This window comes from Pleurodeles waltl, chromosome 1_2 (genome assembly GCF_031143425.1).
Source record: "Pleurodeles waltl isolate 20211129_DDA chromosome 1_2, aPleWal1.hap1.20221129, whole genome shotgun sequence".
Classification (NCBI taxonomy): Eukaryota; Metazoa; Chordata; class Amphibia; order Caudata; family Salamandridae; genus Pleurodeles; species Pleurodeles waltl.
The window spans coordinates 1025348875-1025368779 of NC_090437.1; the positions used below are offsets into that span (position 1 = coordinate 1025348875).

At 42.8% G+C, this 19905-nt stretch overlaps 1 protein-coding gene across 1 annotated transcript in view; it reads left to right on the forward strand.

Annotated features, from left to right (window-relative positions):
- The window catches only part of RFC1 (replication factor C subunit 1), a 622078-nt gene that overhangs the window by 492813 nt on the left and 109360 nt on the right, over positions 1-19905 (forward strand). Inside the window, exon 16 of the mRNA XM_069202064.1 lies at positions 13043-13131. Coding sequence (XP_069058165.1) covers positions 13043-13131 — 89 coding nt within the window. The remainder of the gene's footprint in view (positions 1-13042; positions 13132-19905) is intronic.

Below are 19905 nucleotides of genomic sequence, written 5' to 3' on the forward strand. Positions count from 1 at the left end.
AAATAAAATAATTTTACGAGGCCATGCGTTATTTAGATCAACCAGACGCAGGAGAGGAACGGGAGGGGTCTGAGGACCCTTTAGAATCTGGATTGCAACAGAACTGGTATGAGGATCTAGGGGAGGCCAGTGGACTGGACACGTCTCCAGATACTGGTATGCTCTCTCCTCCTAATGTGGCTACGGAGGAGGGTGCTTCTTTCCCTATGGTGGTGCGTAGGGCAGCTGAGGTCTTGGACCTAGATTTGCCTACGGTGCCAGTCAGGACAAATATCCTGACAGAAGTGCTTCAGCCGGGGGTGACGACATAAGAGCCGATGTTGCCTTTCAATGAGGCTCTTACAGATGTCCTTCTGGGTACGTGGTCCAAACCCAGCACAGGGGCTCCTGTGAATAGGACGGTCGGCCGCCGCCATAGGCCAGCTCCCAGCGACCCTAGTTTCCTGACACAACACCCCACTCCTGAGAGCTTGGTTGTCCAAGCCTCTACTTCCCGTGGTGCCTTCCCTTCCGCTCCCCCGGATAGGGAATCCAAGAGGCTGGATCAGCTTGGGAAGAAGAAGTTTTCTTCCACCAGCCTGGCATTGAGGTCCGTAAACACCTCTTGCCTATTGGGCCGTTATTCCCATACTTTATGGGATACGGTGGCACAGGTGTTGCCCCAGGCCCCGGAGGGTGTACGGGACATTCTCACCCAGGCTGTCAAGGATGGGAGAGAGGCAGCCAAGTTTACGATCCGGTGTGGTTTGGACACGACCGACTCGCTGGGCAGAGCGATTTCATCATTAGTGGCCCTACGTCGCACGCCTGGCTATGTTCTACTGGTTTCTCAGGGGATGTCCAGTCCAGCTTGATGGACATGCCCTTTGATGGCTCTCGCCTTTTTGGCGAAAAGGCAGACTCCTCGCTTGAGAGGTTCAAGGATTCTCGAGGCATGGCCAGATCCTTGGGCCTTTCAGCACCAGCACGACAACAGTCTGTCTTTCGCCCCTTTCGAGGCTTCGGAAGGGTCATGGTACCACGCCAGCCACAGTTCAGCCACCGTCCTCAGGCTTCACAGCATCCCGGAAGAGGACGTGGTCGTGGTACCATCGGACCCAGAGGGTCTGGCCAGAGGTTGGCCGCCACACAGCCCCCCTCCACTGCGCCCAAGCCCTCCTAGTATGGTTCTGCGGGATCATGTCTGTCCAGTTGGAGGGAGGATTCGTTTTCATCTTTCTCACTGGCTTTCCATCACCACGGACAAGTGGGTCCTGCAGATCATACGGAAGGGCTACTCCCTTCCCTTCCTTCCCTCCTTCTATCCCTCCAACAAAGGAATGGCTGATGGAGGACCATCTAGCTTTGCTCCGCGAGGAAGTTTCAGCTCTCTTGGCCAAGGGAGCCATAGAGTCCCGATATCAGAAGTAGGCAGTGGTTGTTGTTATCGCTACTTTCTGGTTCCCAAAAAGAACAAAGGCCTACGCCCTATCTTGGATTTAAGGGACGTCAATCTTTTCCTCAAGAAGGAGAAATTCAAGATGCTCACTCTTGCTCAGGTTTTGTCTGCCCTAGACCAAGGAGACTGGATGGTAGCGTTGGATTTGCAGGATGCAAATTTCCACATTCCTATCCTGCCAGCCCACAGGCATTACCTGCGGTTCAAGGTGGGCCACGAGCACTTTCAGTTTACCGTGCTTCCTTTCGGCCTCACCAGTGCCCCTCGGGTGTTCACAAAGGTGATGGCGGTGGTGGCAGCTCATCTGCGCAGGTCAGGGATTTCAGTCTTCCCCTACCTGGATGTTTGGCTGTTGAAGGCTTCTATGCCCCAGGCTCTCGTCACCCACCTCCAGACGACGGCAGACCTCTTGCATTCACTGGGGTTCACTATAAATGTGCCGAAGTCACACCTGACTCCCTCTCAGAAGCTCACTTTCATCAGAGCTGTTCTGGACACAGTGCAGTATCAGGCTTATCCTCCCGAACAGCGGGTCCAGGATATTCAGGTTATGATACTGATGTTTTGGCCTCTATCCTGGATTTCGGTGAGACAGACTCTGAGGCTACTGGGACTCATGGCTTCCTGCATCCTGTTGGTCAAGCATGCCAGATGGCGCATGAGGGCTCTGCAGTGGGACCTGAAGTTCCAGTGGGCACGGCATCAGGGAAATCTTATCGACGTGGTTCAGATCTCGGAGGGGACTGCAAAAGATCTGCAGTGGTGGTTAGTGAACTGCGATTGGGTCAAAGGCAGACCCTTCTCCCTTCCCCAACCAGATCTAACGGTAGTGACAGATGCGTCACTTCTGGGATGGGGCGGCCATCTGGGGGAGGTGGAGATCAGAGGTCACTGGTCTCCGGCGGAATCCGGGCCCCACATCAACTAGCTGGAGCTTTGGACGATCCAGCTAGCATTAAAAGCATTTCTTCCTGTTGTGAAAGGGAAGGTGGTGCAGGTGTTCACGGACAACACTACCGCAATGTGGTACTGCAACAAGCAAGGCGGGGTGGGGTCGTGGACCCTTTGTCAAGAGGCTTTACGTCTCTGGACATGGCTGGAACAGCAGGGCATGACCCTGGTGGTTCAACACCTGGCAGGTTCTCTTAACGCCAGAGCAGACGAATTCAGCTGAAAATGCTTAGAGGATCACGAATGGTGTCTCCATCCGGAGGTGGCGCAAGGACTCTTTCAGCAGTGGGGAGAGCCTTGGTTAGATCTGTTCGCCTCCGCAGAGAACGTGCAATGTCAGCAGTTTTGCGCGTTGGAGTTTCCAAGGGGGCTATCGCTAGGCGACGCTTTTCGTCACTAGTGGAGTTCAGGCCTCCTGTATGCCTTTCCTCCTATACCACTTCTGCCCAGAGTTCTCAAGAAAATCAAGAACGACCGGGCCCAAGTAATCCTAGTGGCTCCGGATTGGGCACGGAGACTTTGGTATCCAGAGCTTCTCAAAATGAGCATTTGTCCTCCAATCAGGCTGCCTCTTCGGGAGGATCTTCTGTCGCAGCAGCAGGGGAAGGTTCTCCACCCGAACCTGTCAACTCTGCGCCTTCATGCGTGGAGATTGAGTGGCGACAGTTGATGGTTTATGACCTCCCTCCCGAGGTCTGTGACGTCATTCTGGCAGCCAGGTGTCCCTCTACTAAGTCGATCTATGCCTGCCGTTGGAAACGCTTTGTTTCATATTGTACAGAGAGGTCTATTGGTCCTCTTTCTTCTTCTCTGTCTAACATCCTTTTGTTTATATTGTCTCTTGCCCAGCAGGGTTCCTCCTTGGGGACTCTCAAGGGCTATCTTGCAGCCTTATTGGCTTTTCTTCAGTTGCCCCATGAACCATCTCTGTTTAAATCACCTATAGTACAGAGGTTTTTGAAAGGGCTTGTGCATCTATTCCCGTCTGTGCCTTTTGTTATGCCCCAGTGGGATCTTAATTTGGTTCTTACATTCCTTATGTGTGCTCCCTTCGAGGCCCTGCCATAACTGTCCTCTCCGGCTGCTTACTATTAAGACAGCCTTTTTGGTGGCAATTACATCTTCCAGGAGAGTGAGTGAGCTGCAGGCTTTATATTCAAAGCCACTGTATCTCACGATATATCCTGACAAGGTAGTATTAAGAACTCGTGCCTCTTTCCTCCCCAAGGTGGTGACCCCTTTCCATCTGGGTCAGAACATCATCCTGCCCACCTTCTTTGCACCACCGCATCCCTCTAAGGAAGAGGAGCGTCTCCATCAGCTGGACCCAGAAAGAGCGTTATCGTTCTACCTTGACCGCACTAAAGTGTTTCGGGTGGACGACCACTTTTTGTGGGGTACGTTGGTGCAAAGAAGGGTCGGGCAGTGCAGAAACGATCCATTTTGCGCTGGGTCGTTCTCTGTATAAAAATCTGCTACGCTTTGGCAAAGAAGCAGCCTCCTGAGGGCTTGAGAGCTCATTCTACTAGGGGGAAAGCTGCTACCACTGCGTTAGCACGTGGCATACCGGTGGTGGACATCTGTCAGGATGCAACGTGGGCTTCTTTGCACACGTTTGCAAAACATTACTGCCTGGATAGTCAGGTGAGAAGAGAGGGTCATTTTGCCCAGTCTGTTTTGCAGGACTTTCTGGTGTAAAAATCTCCTTCAGACCCACCGCCATGGGTTATAGCTTGGGTATCTATTCTAAGGTAAGGAAGCTGCAGCTAGAAGTCTCTGTCAGATGAACAGGTTACTTACCTTCGGTAACGAGGTATCTGATAGAGACTCTATCTAGCTGCAGATTCCTTACACCCGCCCAAGCCTCCCCGCTCTGCGGATATTTTTCTTATGTAGATATACATATATGTATTTATGTGTACATATGTATATTTTTGATCTTGGCATTTTTGCCTTTCTTAAAGGCATGAAAGAATTTTTACTTCAAACAGTCAAAGAGGTCAAATCCATAATGGTTGGTTCTTCCATGACTTTGCGCTTCTGGCGTGGGAAGTTGTGGAAAAGAACTGACGTACGCGCGCCGAGACTGCGTCTATATAGACAACCGTGACGTCATAGACGGCTCCAACGACACTGACGACGCACGTGGATCCGAACGACGACGCCCGACGGCGCGCGCGCAGGGTACTGCTCAGAAAAAACTCCGGATTCGAAGCTGACGCCAGGGAATTCTAAGGTAAGGAATCTGCAGCTAGATTGAGTCTCTACCAGATACCTCGTTACCAAAGGTAAGTAACTTGTTCTTCTGTTACAAGAAGTACAATCTCTACTGTTAAAGCAAGCAACAGGATTAGTTCCACAGTCCCAACAAGGAACAGGAGTATACTCACTATACTTCCTAGTTCCCAAAAAAGATTGCACACTCAGGCCCATATTAGACCCCTCAGTCTATACACCTTGTCAGAGTATTTTCACACGGTAACTCTCCAAGATGTTATTCCACTACTGCAAAAACAAGATTTTATGACTCCTCTAGACCTCAAGGATGCGAATTTCCACATATCCATCCACCCAGCTCACAGAAAATACCTCAGGTTTGTCATAGCAGGAAAACACTACCAGTTCAAAGTGTTGCCATTTGGCATAACAACAGCTTCAAGAGTGTTCCCAAAGTGTCTAGCAGTAGTAGCGGCATACTTAAGAAGACAACACACCCATGTCTTTCTATATCTAGACGATTGGCTAATAAAATCAAGCAATCTTACACAATGCCAAAAACATACTCGTTCTGTGATAAAAACTCTGCGCACACTAGGGTTTTCTATAAACTACCAAAAGCCACACCTTCAACCAGCACAAGTGCAGCTGTACCTAGGTGCTATCCTAAATACTCAACAAGCTCTAGTGTATCCAAATATACACAGGATACAAGCTTTCCAAAATGTATTACCACTCATACAGCCAAATCAACAATACACTGTAAGATTTATCATGAAGATTCTAGGAATGATGGCATCTTGCACAGCAATAGTCCCACATTCAAGATTAAACATGAGGCCCTTACAACATCGCCTTGCACAACAATGGTCACAAGCACACCGTCAGCTTCAAGATCTAGTGTTGATGGACCGCCAAACACTTATGTCCTTTCAATGGTGGAATCACAGCAATTTAATGAAGGGGCAGTCGTTTCAAGACCCTGTGCCTTAGACCATAATTACAACAGATGCATCAATGATCGGTTGGGGAGCTCACCAAAACAATCAGACCATTCAAGGGCAATGGGATGTCAAACAGAAACAGCTAAACATAAACCACTTAGAATGATTGGCTGTATTCCTTGCCCTAAAAGCATTTCAATCTCTTCTCAAAGAGAAGAATGTTCTCATAAAAACAGACAACATAATAACCATGTATTATCTCAACAAACGGGGAGGGACACATTCATCTCAGCTGTCCCTTCTAGCCCAAACAATTTGGAAATGGGCAATTCACAATCAAATTCATCTATTAGCACAATACATTCCAGGGATAGACAATCAGTTGGCAGATCTCCTCAGCAGAAATCACCAACAGACACACAAATGGGATATTCACTCCCAAGTACTTCAAAAGTACTTTCAATGGTTATTACCAGGGGAACACCAGACATAGATCTATTCGTACCAAGCGAAAATGCAAAATGCCAAAACTTTGCATCCAGACACCCACATCCCCTATCCAAGGGCAACGCTCTATGGATCAATTGGTCAGGGATATTTGCTTATGCTTTTCCCCCTCTCCCACTCATACCATTTATAGTCAACAAATTACGTCAAACGTCACTCAACATGATACTCATAGCACCAACATGGGCACGCCAGCCTTGGTACACAACACCACTAGACCTATCTGTAGTACCTCACTCCAAATTCCCAGACAGACCAGATTTGTTAACACAAAACAAAGGTCAAATCAGGTATTCCAACCCCAGTGCTCTCAATCTAGCGATTTGGCTCTTGAAGCCATGGAATTTGGCTATTTAAATCTTCCGTCAGAATGTATGGAAGTAATTAAACAAGCATGGAAACCTACTACTAGACAGTGCTACGCAAACAAGTGAAAAAGATTTGTCTACTATTATCAATCTAAGACCATAGATTCACTTACAGCATCTATACAAGATATTGTATGATTTTTACTTCATTAACAGAACAGAAATCAAATTTACCTTTTTCATACATTAAAATACACCTTACTGCAATATCTGCATACTTACAAACTATTCAACATACTTCTCTACTCAGAGATCCTGTTATCAAAGCCTTCATGGAAGGATTAAAACACATAATTCCACCTAGAACACCACCTGTTCCATCTTGGAATTGAAATATTGTACTTACCAGACTCATTGGACCACCTTTTGAAACCATGCAGTCTTGCCAAATTCAATTTTTAACATGGAAGGTCGCCTTCCTTGTGGCTATTACTTCTTTAAGAAGAGTTAGTGAAATACAAGCATTCCCTCTTGAAGAACTTTTTTTCGAAGAGCACAAACTTAAGGTTGTACTAAGAACAAATCCAAAATTTCTACCAAAAGTACTATCTCCTTTTCACATCAATCAAACTGTGGAATTGCCAGTCTTCTTTCCACAGCCAGATTCTGTGCTTCATACCCTAGATCTCAAAAGAGCTCTTATGTACTACATAGACAGAACTAAAGATTTTAAGAAAACAAAACAACTTTTTGTGGCTTTCCAACAACCACATACAAGCAATCCTATATCAAAACAAGGTTTAGCAAGATGGATTGTTAGATGTATAAAACATGTTATATCAAAGCAAAGAGACAACTTTTCATCACTCCTAAGGCACATTCTACAAGAAAGAAAGGTGCAACAATGGCTTTTTTAGGAAACATACCAATGGTTGACATATGTTAAACAGCTACATGGTCAACCCCTCATACATTTACAAAACTCTACTGTGTTGATGTGTTCTCACAGCAACAAGCCACTGTAGGCCAAGCTGTCTTAAAAATGTTATTTCAAACAACTTCAACTCCTACAGGCTAGCCACCGCTTTTTGGAAGGGCTAACTGCTTTGTAGTCTATGCATAGTATGTGTATATGCAGCTATACATGCCATTGAACTGAAAATGTCACTTACCCAGTGTACATCTGTTTGTGGCATGTAGTGCTGCAGATTCACATGCACCTTCCCTCCTCCCCGGAAACCTGTAGTCATTTAAGTTTCTAACATTTGGACATATGTAAATACATTTACATTTGCATGAACATACCTTTATATTTCTATACTCTATCACTCCTTTCTTCACCCTCTGCGGGAAAACAATCTAACAATGGAGTTGTTGCCCATGCGCAATGGAACCGAGAGGAGTCACTCGATCCTTTGACTCCAAAAAGGCTTCTTAGAAGAAAAACAACTTGTAACACTTGGAGCCCAACACTAGATGTCGGAAGGAATATGCATAGCATGTGAATCTGAAGCTCTACATGCCACAAACAGATGTACACTGGGTAAGTGACATGTTCCATATATATATATATATATATATCAACTTTTTTTTAAAACTATTTTTTCAACGTTCCCTCCCGGTTCTGTGAAGAGCTCCAGATTGCATCTGCTTGGGCTTGACCTACGGGCTATACAGCCCTGATTCGCACCTCATTAAATCCTGCTGTCCTGCTTGAATGAGGTGAGGCAGCACAGCAGGAGGGTTTCAACCAGTAAACGTCTGTCCCCAGTATTTTAGGATGGCTGTGGAAATGGAAGCCTGCACAACAATGTGATGAATGTGCAGGTTCAACGGACCCTCTTTTAAAAAATGGTACATTTTACTGTTTTACAGTAAAGTGTTGGGACGCAGGGACAGACCTTCAAAAACCGGGACTGGCTAGGCAAATCCAGGACGTCTAGTCACCCTAATTTATGCCTATTTCTGATTACTAGTGTACTTATCCAGTGTGTTACTTACCTCCTATTGGAGGGTTGCCTCTCTAGTACTTTTTGGTAATTGTGGCATTAAAATAAAGTACCTTTATTTTTTAACACAGTGTTTTCTTTCATGTTTGTAAGTGCTACTTGACTGCAGTGGCATTGCATGAGCCTTGCATGTCTCCTAGATAAGCCTTGACTGCTCATCCACAGCTACCTCTAGAGAGTCTGGCCTCTAGGCACTGCCTTCACTACACTAATAGGGGATACTTGGACCTGGTATAAGGTGCTAAGTACCTTAGGTACCCACCACACACCAGGCCAGCTTCCTCCAGTGGCCAATTCCAAAACCCATGCCTACAATGAAGAGAGTATAGGTAACAAAATACCTGTATCGCATGTAAGACAAAGTGATAGCAACTAGCTGTTAAGAGCCCATTGGATTTAACAAATGCTTTTAGCAATAAATCGGCTAGCCCTACTGCCTTTGTCAAAACTATTCATAACAAGGATGTAATACCTCCGGCATTGGAAATCATGTTTCCCACTGCACCAGTCAGGCCTAAAGCTTGTCACCATAACCAACTCACACATTTCAAGGCACAGCGGTCCTAATATTAACAATAGTATTGTGAGATAAACACGTAATTAAAATTAGAACATAAATAAAGACAGACAAAATCTCCATGGAATTTCAGTGGGGTGAGAAAACTGTGGCCGGTGCTCACTCATGATATTTTTATGTACAATAAATATATGTATCACAAGTCAAAAGTAAAGATACAGCCATGCCTGCATGTCAGAAACTAATAACATAAAGGCAGACCTATATTATATGTCAATGGTGTTTTGATCCATTATAAATGGAGGATCATCAACAGGATGTAAATCTGTATAATCCTGCAAAGTTATTTAGGGAGCGGAGAAACAAACAAAAGGAACATGACAGACATAAATTAAAAACGTAAAAATCGACAACAAAGCATGAAAAAAAAGCCTTTTGACACATTGAGGGCAAGTACATGATTACATAATTAGCTACATATTAATGCTGAGATTACGATTGCAAAATTACAATAATATTTGAAGGACAAAAGAAGATGATAGAACCATCAGAAAAGATTTAAAAAAAATAAGTTCTTTATAACCTGTGGTGCTATGGAAATAAAAGGGGACTTAAAGGTCAATTAAGGCAGGTTGAAATCACAAGAGATAAGTGGAAGAACTGCTGGTATCATTAAGGAATACAAGGAAGGCTAAGAAGAAAGGAAAACAAGCTTCTCAGCCTAGTGATATGGTTGAAAGTTACTGCCTAGGATGTATCTAGAGATTCTGACATGCCTGTGGTGTAACCTGAATTCATGTATTGAGGAATAAAAGTGCATCGGAAAGCGTATCCCCACAGTGAGCATGAGACAGTGTCCAGAGTTAGCTTCTGCATTTGATCAGAACAGAACTACTGGGCCAGGATGTGAAAGAATCCTCACATAGTCGGTTGAAATAGACAAAAGACTGCCAATGACGGTCATGTTGGTTGGGCTTATATCCCAAATAGCGGCCATCTTAGAACGATTGGTAACCTACAGTGGAAAGAATTTTGTTAATCTTGGAGTGGTCACGGAGCTACGAACAGGAACGTAGGGTCAGGGTGAGAATGAATTGAAAGGACAAGGTGGTTGTGATATTTGGAACATTTTTGTGTTTCTGATGACAATGTTGATGATAAGGAAAGGTAAGAAAATGGTTGTGAACATAGCCGGGCTGTCGCACCTTTATAAATGGAAACACGAGGGCTAAAACATCAACTTTTAAGAGTGAAACCATTAAAAATAAAGGGATTGTGAACTGCTATAGTAACTGGGCTTTTTAGGCATATTCGAGTCAGGAACCTGACGATAAAAAAATCATGAGGATTGTGTTCATCCTTCCTTCTCCCACAATGTGCAATCTTGCCTGAAAAGGATAGTGTTTTATTCAAAATGAAAAAAGGTTTGTGACAGAAAACACAGAAGAAACTATGTCACTAGAGACGTAGCATGAAATAAAATGTAATGGTTTGAAAAGGTTATGTTATATGAATATAGTTCTGCAGGCTACTCTGGAGAGGGGCTGAAAAAAAGTCACTGACAGGACATGATGCAATACTTCTGGTACTTGCTAATTGAAGTAGATATGTCAGTTCTCCAGTATCTAGAGACTAGCCTATGCAGCTACACTTTTGCTGTTTCCTCTCATTTTTCATTTAATAAAAGTTTTGTCAAATAGCTTTTCCCATCACCATTATTCATCCAGTAACATTTAAAAATTAGAATTTGCTTATTTTTTTAAAGAAAAATTAAGATGCTGGTTTCCTTTCTTGAATAAAAACTTGTTTGATAATCAGTCCTGAGTGTGCATACAGTCAGTCTTATTGGATAACGGTTATTTTGGATATATGTGTATATAGGAACGGCATTAGGATTTCATTAAAGTTAAACTTGATAAATTTATTTTTGAACACTTGGAGTTATATAAATGGGCTTTCAGGTTTTTCTTTTAGGGGATCTAGACTGTGTAAAAAGAACTGAATTTGCATTCAGAGTGATCCCATTTGTTTTGAGATTGCCAAGGAAAGTACCACTAGATTCTTAATACAGTTCTTAAAATTGAATGCTTTATGTTGGTCCCCTCTTTTGTTTAGTTGTGCTCAGGAAACTGACGAGTATATGATTGATTTTGTATAAGACTCCTTATGATTTTGAGAATATTTAAAAGGCACATGTGATATTCTTATCAAGAATTATGTTTAACTGTCCTATTAAAGATCCACCTACATTACTGAATCATTACATACAACAATGCCCTTACAGGAAGAAACCGACAAATTATTTATACATCATAAAACAACATAGGTGAAAGCAAAAAAGCTATTTATTCATATAAATATATATATATTCATTTACTTACTTATACATAAATATCAATTATATATATATTCATCCTAAATGGACAGCCCATCTGATAAAACAACACACCCAGGGACAGATAGTGTGAGAAAAAGTGCTCGTGATAGATATAAAGGAGAATAATACATATTCCAATGAATCAAAAACCTATACAAAAATCATTAAAAACAGTTGGTTGGTTCTTTTTTGTTTGCTGCATTAACTCCATTCGAAATCCTCAGAGAGTCTAAATCAATGCCTTCAATCCTCCAAAGATCTTATGCAGAAACCAATCCAGACTATGATATATCCGTCATGTCGGTTTCTTCCCGTTAGGGCATTGTTGTATGTAATGGTTATCTTCTACCCAGCCCGGTTTTTGGGTTACCCTCTGTGGTTTATAAGTACATTACTGAATCAGCCTTTTTTCTTGGCCCTCGCTTGACGAATCCCTCCCAAAACTTTCAAGACAGTAGCTGAGGCGAGTGGCGTATTAATTTTGAAAACTTCGTGAAGATTCGTTAAACAGCACCAAAGTTATTGGCAAAACAAAAAAACACTTCATGATTATAACTACCTACTGGCAGTAGGATGTGTGTGTGTGTGTGTGTGTCTGTGTTTGTGTTTGTGTTTCTAAAGAAAAATATTTAATTTTTAATTTATGTATTTTGTTATAAAAAAAAAAAGAAAGTACTCCAGGAGCCCACACCTACATGCTATCATTCAGTGATTTTTACTTCACTTTACCGGATGAATTACTTAGATTAGTATTTTCAGTGATAGGAGCTCAACTTCTATTGTCCAGTTGGAAAAAAGCTTGTAGAGTCTCGCTACAAATGTACTGGTCATGGATTTGTTATCTACGAAACACAGATAATATAGCCTTTATTAATCTTACTTTATTCATAATAAATAGGCTTTATGTGGGTATTTAGACTCTAAACTACAAAATCGAAATGCCCATGTACTATATTCTTTCAACCCTCCTAAATTTAAAATGGACACCCACTTTGTAGATTGTCTTTTAGGGTCCATAGTAGAATGTTAATGTTCAGACGAATTCACTGTTTGTTCTTTGTTGATTTAGGGTTGCTTTCGTTCTTCTACATGACCTTGATTGATGATGAGCAATTTAATATGGCATTACATCCTAATAATGTTAGAAATCTCTGTAAATAGCAAAGTATTTTGTATGTCTATGCATCTGGCTTTATTATCTGATTGTGTTTTACTTTCATATATATTTGTTTATATAATTGTAGGGAGTGATAACAAAAATCATGAGTATTTGATATAGGCAGTATGAATCCATTGCACATAATTATTAATGCTTCTTTTGTTTTCCAATTCTTCTGTTCCTTAACCAATCTGTCTAATAATTGTGATTACTGTGAATGCCATCCCTAAAGTAAAAAGCAAATTAAAAAGGTAGTAATTGTTTTTGTGCTTTAGGAACAGTTGCTGAAACATATTTATTGAAGTATATATACCATTATCGTGTTTGCCTTTTCTGAAAGGATATTTTTTGAAGTGGTTTAACAAAATGTTTGAAATCAATAAGAAAGCTATAGTGAATAAATAATGTGTAGAACTAGCCGGCTTGCTAATTAGCTGATCCAGAATATACACGACTGTTGAAATATTTGGCATGGAAGTATATTTTCCAACATCTCATCACATTAAAATGTTTACCATTTAGTATAATAAAGATGCACTGAATCGGTCTAAATAGTGTAAATTTATGCAATCTTGACAAAGACTGACCAATCGTATCTGATATGTTTTTTCCTAGGTTCCTCTAAATCAGTCAGCATGAAGCATGCCCTAATTATGGATGAAGTAGACGGAATGGCAGGAAATGAAGACAGAGGAGGCATGCAGGTAAAATTGTACTCTGTAGCAAGCACAGTAGCTACGTAGGCCATAACCTAATGTCAATCTTTGATAACTTTTTTAGTTTTCATTTTTTAATAACTTGTTTAAAATGCCATCTACATTGCAAACCTATCAGTGTACAATGTGATACCTTTACATCACTGTTTGTTAGCATTTTGTTATGATTTGTTGGATTCTACCCATAACAATTTTATTTTATGACAAATGCAACTAAAGCCCTTTCTTTTAAATGCTTCTGTTCTTAAATTCTATACTTTCCTTTTTCCTTTTCTGTTTGTGACCGCTTTGTATAGCATTGTTTACAGTCTTTATCACCTTGAAAGAAGGAAACCTTCTTTTTCTGTCTTACGATGGTGTACTTTGTATATTTGTAGGATGTGCGGTCAGGCTGCCGGCTAAAATAGTGGAGGTCTGGGTCCGACCTCGCAATCCTGTCATCCATCTGACAAAACTGCATCTTGGAAAACGTATGCAATACTACGGAACATGAACAGTCTGAGAGGCCAAAACATAGACTAGTTCAAGAGGTCTATAGCACAGATCTGAGCACAGATACTGCAGCCTGGGAGACCTGAGAGCGATGGCCGCCATTGTGCTATCTGAGACTCACCTGCTGTATGCTGCTTTGTTGGCCGTGCCCCACCTTCCCCCTATGCATATGAGAAGCTGGACAAGAGGACTGCAGCAGAAACTGGAAGCATGTGTCAGACATGAATCTCGTAGCCACAGTTTTGGTGGTTGCCCTATCATTCAGAGTCTCAGAGCGAGGTAATGTCTGGCACAAAGCGGGAGGAAATCATACTGACCAAATGCTGCCTTAGTGAAAATAGATACTTTTTGAAGTTTAGGCGCAACAGTGTGCCACATTGAAGCACAGGCCCAGATGTGACAATTGAACAGTGTAATTTCTGCCTAGAAGTGGTTCCAGGCATGGTACTCGGGCAGTATACATGGTGGAATGTATAGACCTAGATGTTGTGAAATGGCACAGCCTATATGTGCCTGCGCCACCCACCTCTGTTCTTAAGGACTCAAGCAAACCAGCGAGTAGGTAGCTGCACAAGATGACTGGTGTCTCACTGTCTAGTCTGAAGTGCCCACTGAGCTTAACCCCAAGCATCCTAGTGAAAATTGGACAGGCCTATCAGAAAGTTGCTAGGTCATTTCCGGGCTCCTCCTGAATCTAGTACAGATAACTTCAGCCTTTCCCTTGACAATGCCAAAGGACATGGGTGTTGGAAGACCAGAGACGAAGCCAGCTGACCTCTGATAAGCACAAAGCCCTCACACAATTGCCTCCTGACTAGACGTCTCAGGAACATGGGGGTAGAGATTGTATCCCTCCTAATGAAGGAGTTGATACAAAGGCTACATTGATTGAGCTGAAGGTAAACCTTAAGTCTATAGATGGAAAAATTGACAAAGTTAATGCCAGACTCAATCATTAAATGGAAAGGATCAATATGCAGAATGTCAGCATAGCTGGTGTTGAAGATTAGAATGCGATGTCCATTGAAAAACTGCATAGACTATAGAAAGTATTGGTGGTGGTATCAGCTAAGCATGATGACCTGGAGGCATGTTACCAATGCAATAATTTAAGTTTAGTGGTCTAGACGAAATCTACTAAGCTTTATCTCAAGAATATCCTGGTGGAAATTATCAATTGGCCTAACTTCACGGACACCTTCCTGAAGGGAAGAGCACATTGATCCCTTCGGCTGAGGCCAACGCAGCCCATTATCACTTGAATATTTATATTGTCCAGTTCATCACAAACAATTGTTGCTACACTCACTCTCTATATAGTTTATTTCAACTCATTGCATAACTAACAGAGTTATTTGGGATGAGGTTAGCCTATCTCCTGGTTTTCCAGCTAAGGATCCTCTGTCCCGAAGATGCTTTTTTCTTTACATCACTTCCACATATGAAAGTAGATGCATACGTAACTAGGGCTACCTTCTCCACCACCAACCTTTCTGAAATACAAGTAGGGTCACTGTGCCACTGACAATTGTTTATATGAAGATTTTGTGACTCAGTTTTCTTTAAAAAGTAACGGCAGCCCTTTTTCATTCCAGTGAAAGCACACTGATGAAGAGTGCGGCGTTGCTTTGGTTAGCAAAAGGGCTGCCCTTTGCCTTTCAGTGGAAACTGAAAGTCACTTAATCGAAGAATAAAGGAGCAGATTCCTCCTACAGTTCACCAGATAAGATGTGTCCTTAAAGGGGGTCTGTGTCTTATTTGTGTTTTACCCACTTCCTGGCACTGTCAGAAATAACATCAAAAATCCCAGCCCTCGTAAAGTGTAGTTGTTGATATGATGTAGGCTCTACATATAGTGCACTAAAGTGAAGTACACTCTGGAGAGAGTCCTGTGGATTCCCAAAGGTTAACAAAGACAGAAATAGATAGGCCTAGTGTCTTTCTGTGGTTGTGTGGGCGGGCAGCTAGGCTTATCAGGGAGTCGTGTTAAGTATTTGTTGTACTCACAGAGGCAATGAATGAGATACACACTCAAAGAATAAATCTGAGACTAATTTAGAAAAATAACAGTTGCTTTTATATATGCTTTGAACCAAAGAACTTCGGTGTAAGGTAAGCAGTTTTTAAATTAAAAATGCTTTGCGGTTTCAAAAACTGACAGTGCAATTTTCATAGTCTTCAGTGTTAACCTATAGGGGGAAAACAATGATGCAGTTTCACATGTAAGTACGCTACTTACTGTCCCAGTCTTCAGGTCATTATGGCTAGGTTCAGGTTGGTACCAAGAGTGCACCCACAGCGGCACAGGGGCAGCTGGGTGCAGAGGTCAAAGTCTGAGTCGGTGCCCAATGTTAGTCAGTGAAGATTGAGGGGGGAATGAAGACACATTGCTCCCAGGTAAGTACCAGCTGTGGCAGAGGTTGGTCTCTGCGGGTTGAGGCAAGCACCAGCGGGGCCACAAAGCAGCACCAAATTTACACCCTCAGCAGCACAGGAGCGGCAGGTGCAGAGTGCCAACACAGCATCGGGTGCCCCATGGAGACATGGGCTATCCGCTGCAGAGCTGTTTACAGATGAGTAAAGCGAAGTATGGATAGATCTCCTGGTGGTGAGTTTAAGTACAAGGGAGGCCACAAGACAGCACCAAGCTTACATCCTCAGCAGCACAGTGGCGGCCGGGTGCAGAGTGCCAACACAGTGTGGGGCACCTAATGTTATTCAATAGCAGAGATCACTTTCAGAAACGGGCTGCAGGCTCAAGCCAGGAGGCCGGGAGTGGTGAACCCACAGCTACCTAGGTAAGTTGCGATGCCAGGGATGGTAGAGACACTGACAGTTCAGCTCCCCAAGGCCCAGGAGCTCTGGGTGCAGGGGTGTCTTTAGGCATCGGAATCAGCTTATCAGGCAGGGCACAGTGAGGGGAAGTCCTCAGATGTAGGCTGCAGGCGTCGCTGGGGAGTTAGGCAGGGGTCAGCTTACGATGGATTCTTGGTTAGAAGTGCTGGTGAACCTTCACTGGACAGGTGGGCCTCTTGCACTCAGGCCAGGGGCATTGGGTGCAGTGGTCACTTTTGGTGTCTGGTTTTACGGTTCCACAATCAGGCTTCCTCTTCCTTGAAGACAGGTCCACTGTCCACTGGAGTTCTTGATCTTCATTGAAGGCAGATAGTCCTCCCAAGGCTTTAAAGGTCTCTGGGCTGCAGAGCAGTCATCTTCTGGGTGCAGGTTTCTTTGAAAGCTGTAGACAAGCTGGTAGTGCTGGGGTCAAGTCAGTTGGTGTCTTCAGTCTTCTCTGCTGGTGACGTGTCCGACTCTTGTTAGGTTACAAAATTCTGATTATGTGGTTCAAGGGTGCCTTCTAAATAATGAATTTAGGGGCTTTACAGGGAGTGCCAGGTGGTCGCCAATGGGCTACTCTCCTTTTGGGTGACTACACCTTTTCTATGACTACTTCCTTTGGAAAGTGGCATAGCCTTAACCCTATTGGCCTAATTCCTTCCATGCAAGATGAAGGGATTTAAAAGGGGGTGTCTACTTCAGCTTGTCCTTCCTAGGGTAGGACTAGCACGATAGGGGCACTCCTAATTTGTTTAATATTCCTGCCAAAAGTGGGGTCAGGAACTGGGGATCGTCGTCCTCCACCATTTAGAGAGGCCTGGATTGCACTTCAAAGGTGGCAAGGCCTTTGAAGCTCCCGGACCTGGAATATCCATCCTGTCTGGGAGAGGAGCTCACACCTCTGCCCTGAGCAGGCCTTTGTTCTGAGCCCTTGAGAGCATTTGCTCTCACCTTAGGTGGCCAGAACTCTGGTCCAAACCAGTACAGCCACCTTAGACAGTCAGTGCCTACACTAGGAGTTGATAGGGTTTTTAGGGGGCAGCTCTAAGGTGCCCTCTGAATGCTTGTATTAATAAATCCATCACTGGGTTCAGTGAGCATTTATTAACACTAGATGTTTCCAAACACCCCTATGGTCAGTGAAGCCATCATGTAGCTAGGGAACTTGTAATGACCAGTTTCCAGCACATGTACTTAAAATGGTTTCCCTGTTCACTTACTTTGTCTGAGAATCGACAAAGACATAGCAGGGGCATATCTGCTCATGCAGGTATGCCCTCACATGTAATATAATTAAGGCTGCCTGTTATCCGTTTTTACTGATTTTTACAGACAAATACAGACAGAAAACAGTGTTCCCTGTCTGTATTTTTTTTTTTTAATGAAAAAAATACAAAAAAAATTGTCTTTTGAGTGACTTTCCATACTGTTTCCATCAGTTCCAAGCCAACTGCTGGGCAGATAGATGGCATGGAGAGTTCAAAACAAAAGGGGATTTCCTTACATAGCAACATATGTCAACATGCATTTGTAGTATAATGCTAATATTTACCTGCAGGTGTATTGTTATGTTAAATTTGGCTGCTTAATTTGCTAAAACACAACAGGCATCAAAGTATTAGCGCACGTTTATTAGATTCAATAAATGTGGAAATATACCATTTTACACCTACATTTATTCACAGTACACAAAATAAAAATGGATAAATACAGACAGAAATGTAAAAAAAAAAAAATATACCATAAAACCGGGAGCCCAAAATATAATGCACCCTGCGTTTAGGGATAGAAGGCCTGCCAGAGAGGTGACTTACATATATTGCGTGCAGTGTAAGGGGACAGGGCACACAGCCTTTGTGCCATGTTGTGTTTTCATTTTAGGTCTGCACCAAGACACAGTCTGCACAAGCAGCACTGTGTGCACTTAGTGAGGGGTGCCTGAGTGTGGCACAATTCGTTCTGCAGGTAGCCCTCGAGGACTTTCCTTGAGCACCCCATGCCTAGGTACCAGAGGTGCAATTTACTAGGGCCTTATAGTGGTAACTAAAAGTCTGCCAATTGGGAAAAACAACTGCAATTTTTGGGAAAGAGATCTGGCTCAGGGGATCTGTTTAACAGGGACGCGGTGTACTTTCAGTCAAAACTGCACCAGAAACCAGGCAAAAAGTGTGTGTGTGTTGGGGGAGGGGGTGACCATGTTAAAAAAGGCTCTTTCCCTATATATTGTTTCCTATGCTGGGTTGTGCAAATCAAACTAGACTCTACAATAAGCACTAATGAGCATTGAAATTAACTTGTGGTTATGGTTGTGGAAAATAACAAGTCATGGATAAATATAAAAGCAGTGCAAAGATCTTGAATATCCTCTAGCACACAGTAAACATGATTATTAAGAAGTGTAAGTGTATGGCATAAACAAAAGCTCTGCCTAGATCAGTCCATATATACAAGCCCTATGACCAGGCAAGGAGGTAGACTGTTCAAAGAAGCTCCCAAGAAACTAATGGTAACTTTAAAACAACTATAATTTTATAACAAATTCTCAACTAATTGTGCAGGTGGGAACAATGTTGCAAGCACTCCATACGTATAGAGGTAATAGTAGGGTTGTAAGAAAACAAAACATTACTGAAGAAAGCCCATCCTGAATCCAGTTTGCAGTAGACAAAATAACACTCAGAAGTTTTATTAGCCATGTGACAAAAATGTGTGTGGTCCGACAATCACTTTTTGGCTTAGGTGCAGAATATTCTGGTGCATACACAAGCTTTACAACACATCAAGAACATCATCCCTTCTGTGAAGCACTTGAATGGCAGCATCATTTTGTGTTTGTTTTTGTGTGCAGTGACAAGTGCAACGGTCAGAAGGGGTGACGAGAGGAAAAATGTACAGGTAACTACTTGAGTTAAAGCAGTTACCCTTTGCAAGGCAGATGAAACTTGACCAAAGTTCACAGTTCACTATGATAACAACCAAAGGACATAGCCAAAGCCACACCGGCGTGGTTAAGAAATAAACAAATGTTCTTGAGAAGCCCAGCCAGAACCGAACCTAAATCCAATCGAAGACATGTGGCATGACTTGGAATTTATGTCCGTTAACACTTCTGAGGAACTTGCCAGAGCTTGAACAGTTTTGTGACTATTACCAAATCTTAGTGTGCAGAATTGGTGGAGACCTATTCTTAAAAACGTACAGTTGCTGCCAGAAGTATTTTCACCAAGTATTATGTCAAGGGATGAACTTGAGTTTTTTTTCTCATTCAAAAGAAAACTCAAAAGTGTGCCGTATTCCAGACTTAAGAGTATTAAAAACGTTTACAAAGAAACAAACTTGAAGAGGATCTCATTGGTAGATGACCTCCAGTCCATCAATCAAGAAGAATAGGTAGCATCAATAGATCTAGAAAAGCATATTTCCACCTGTCAA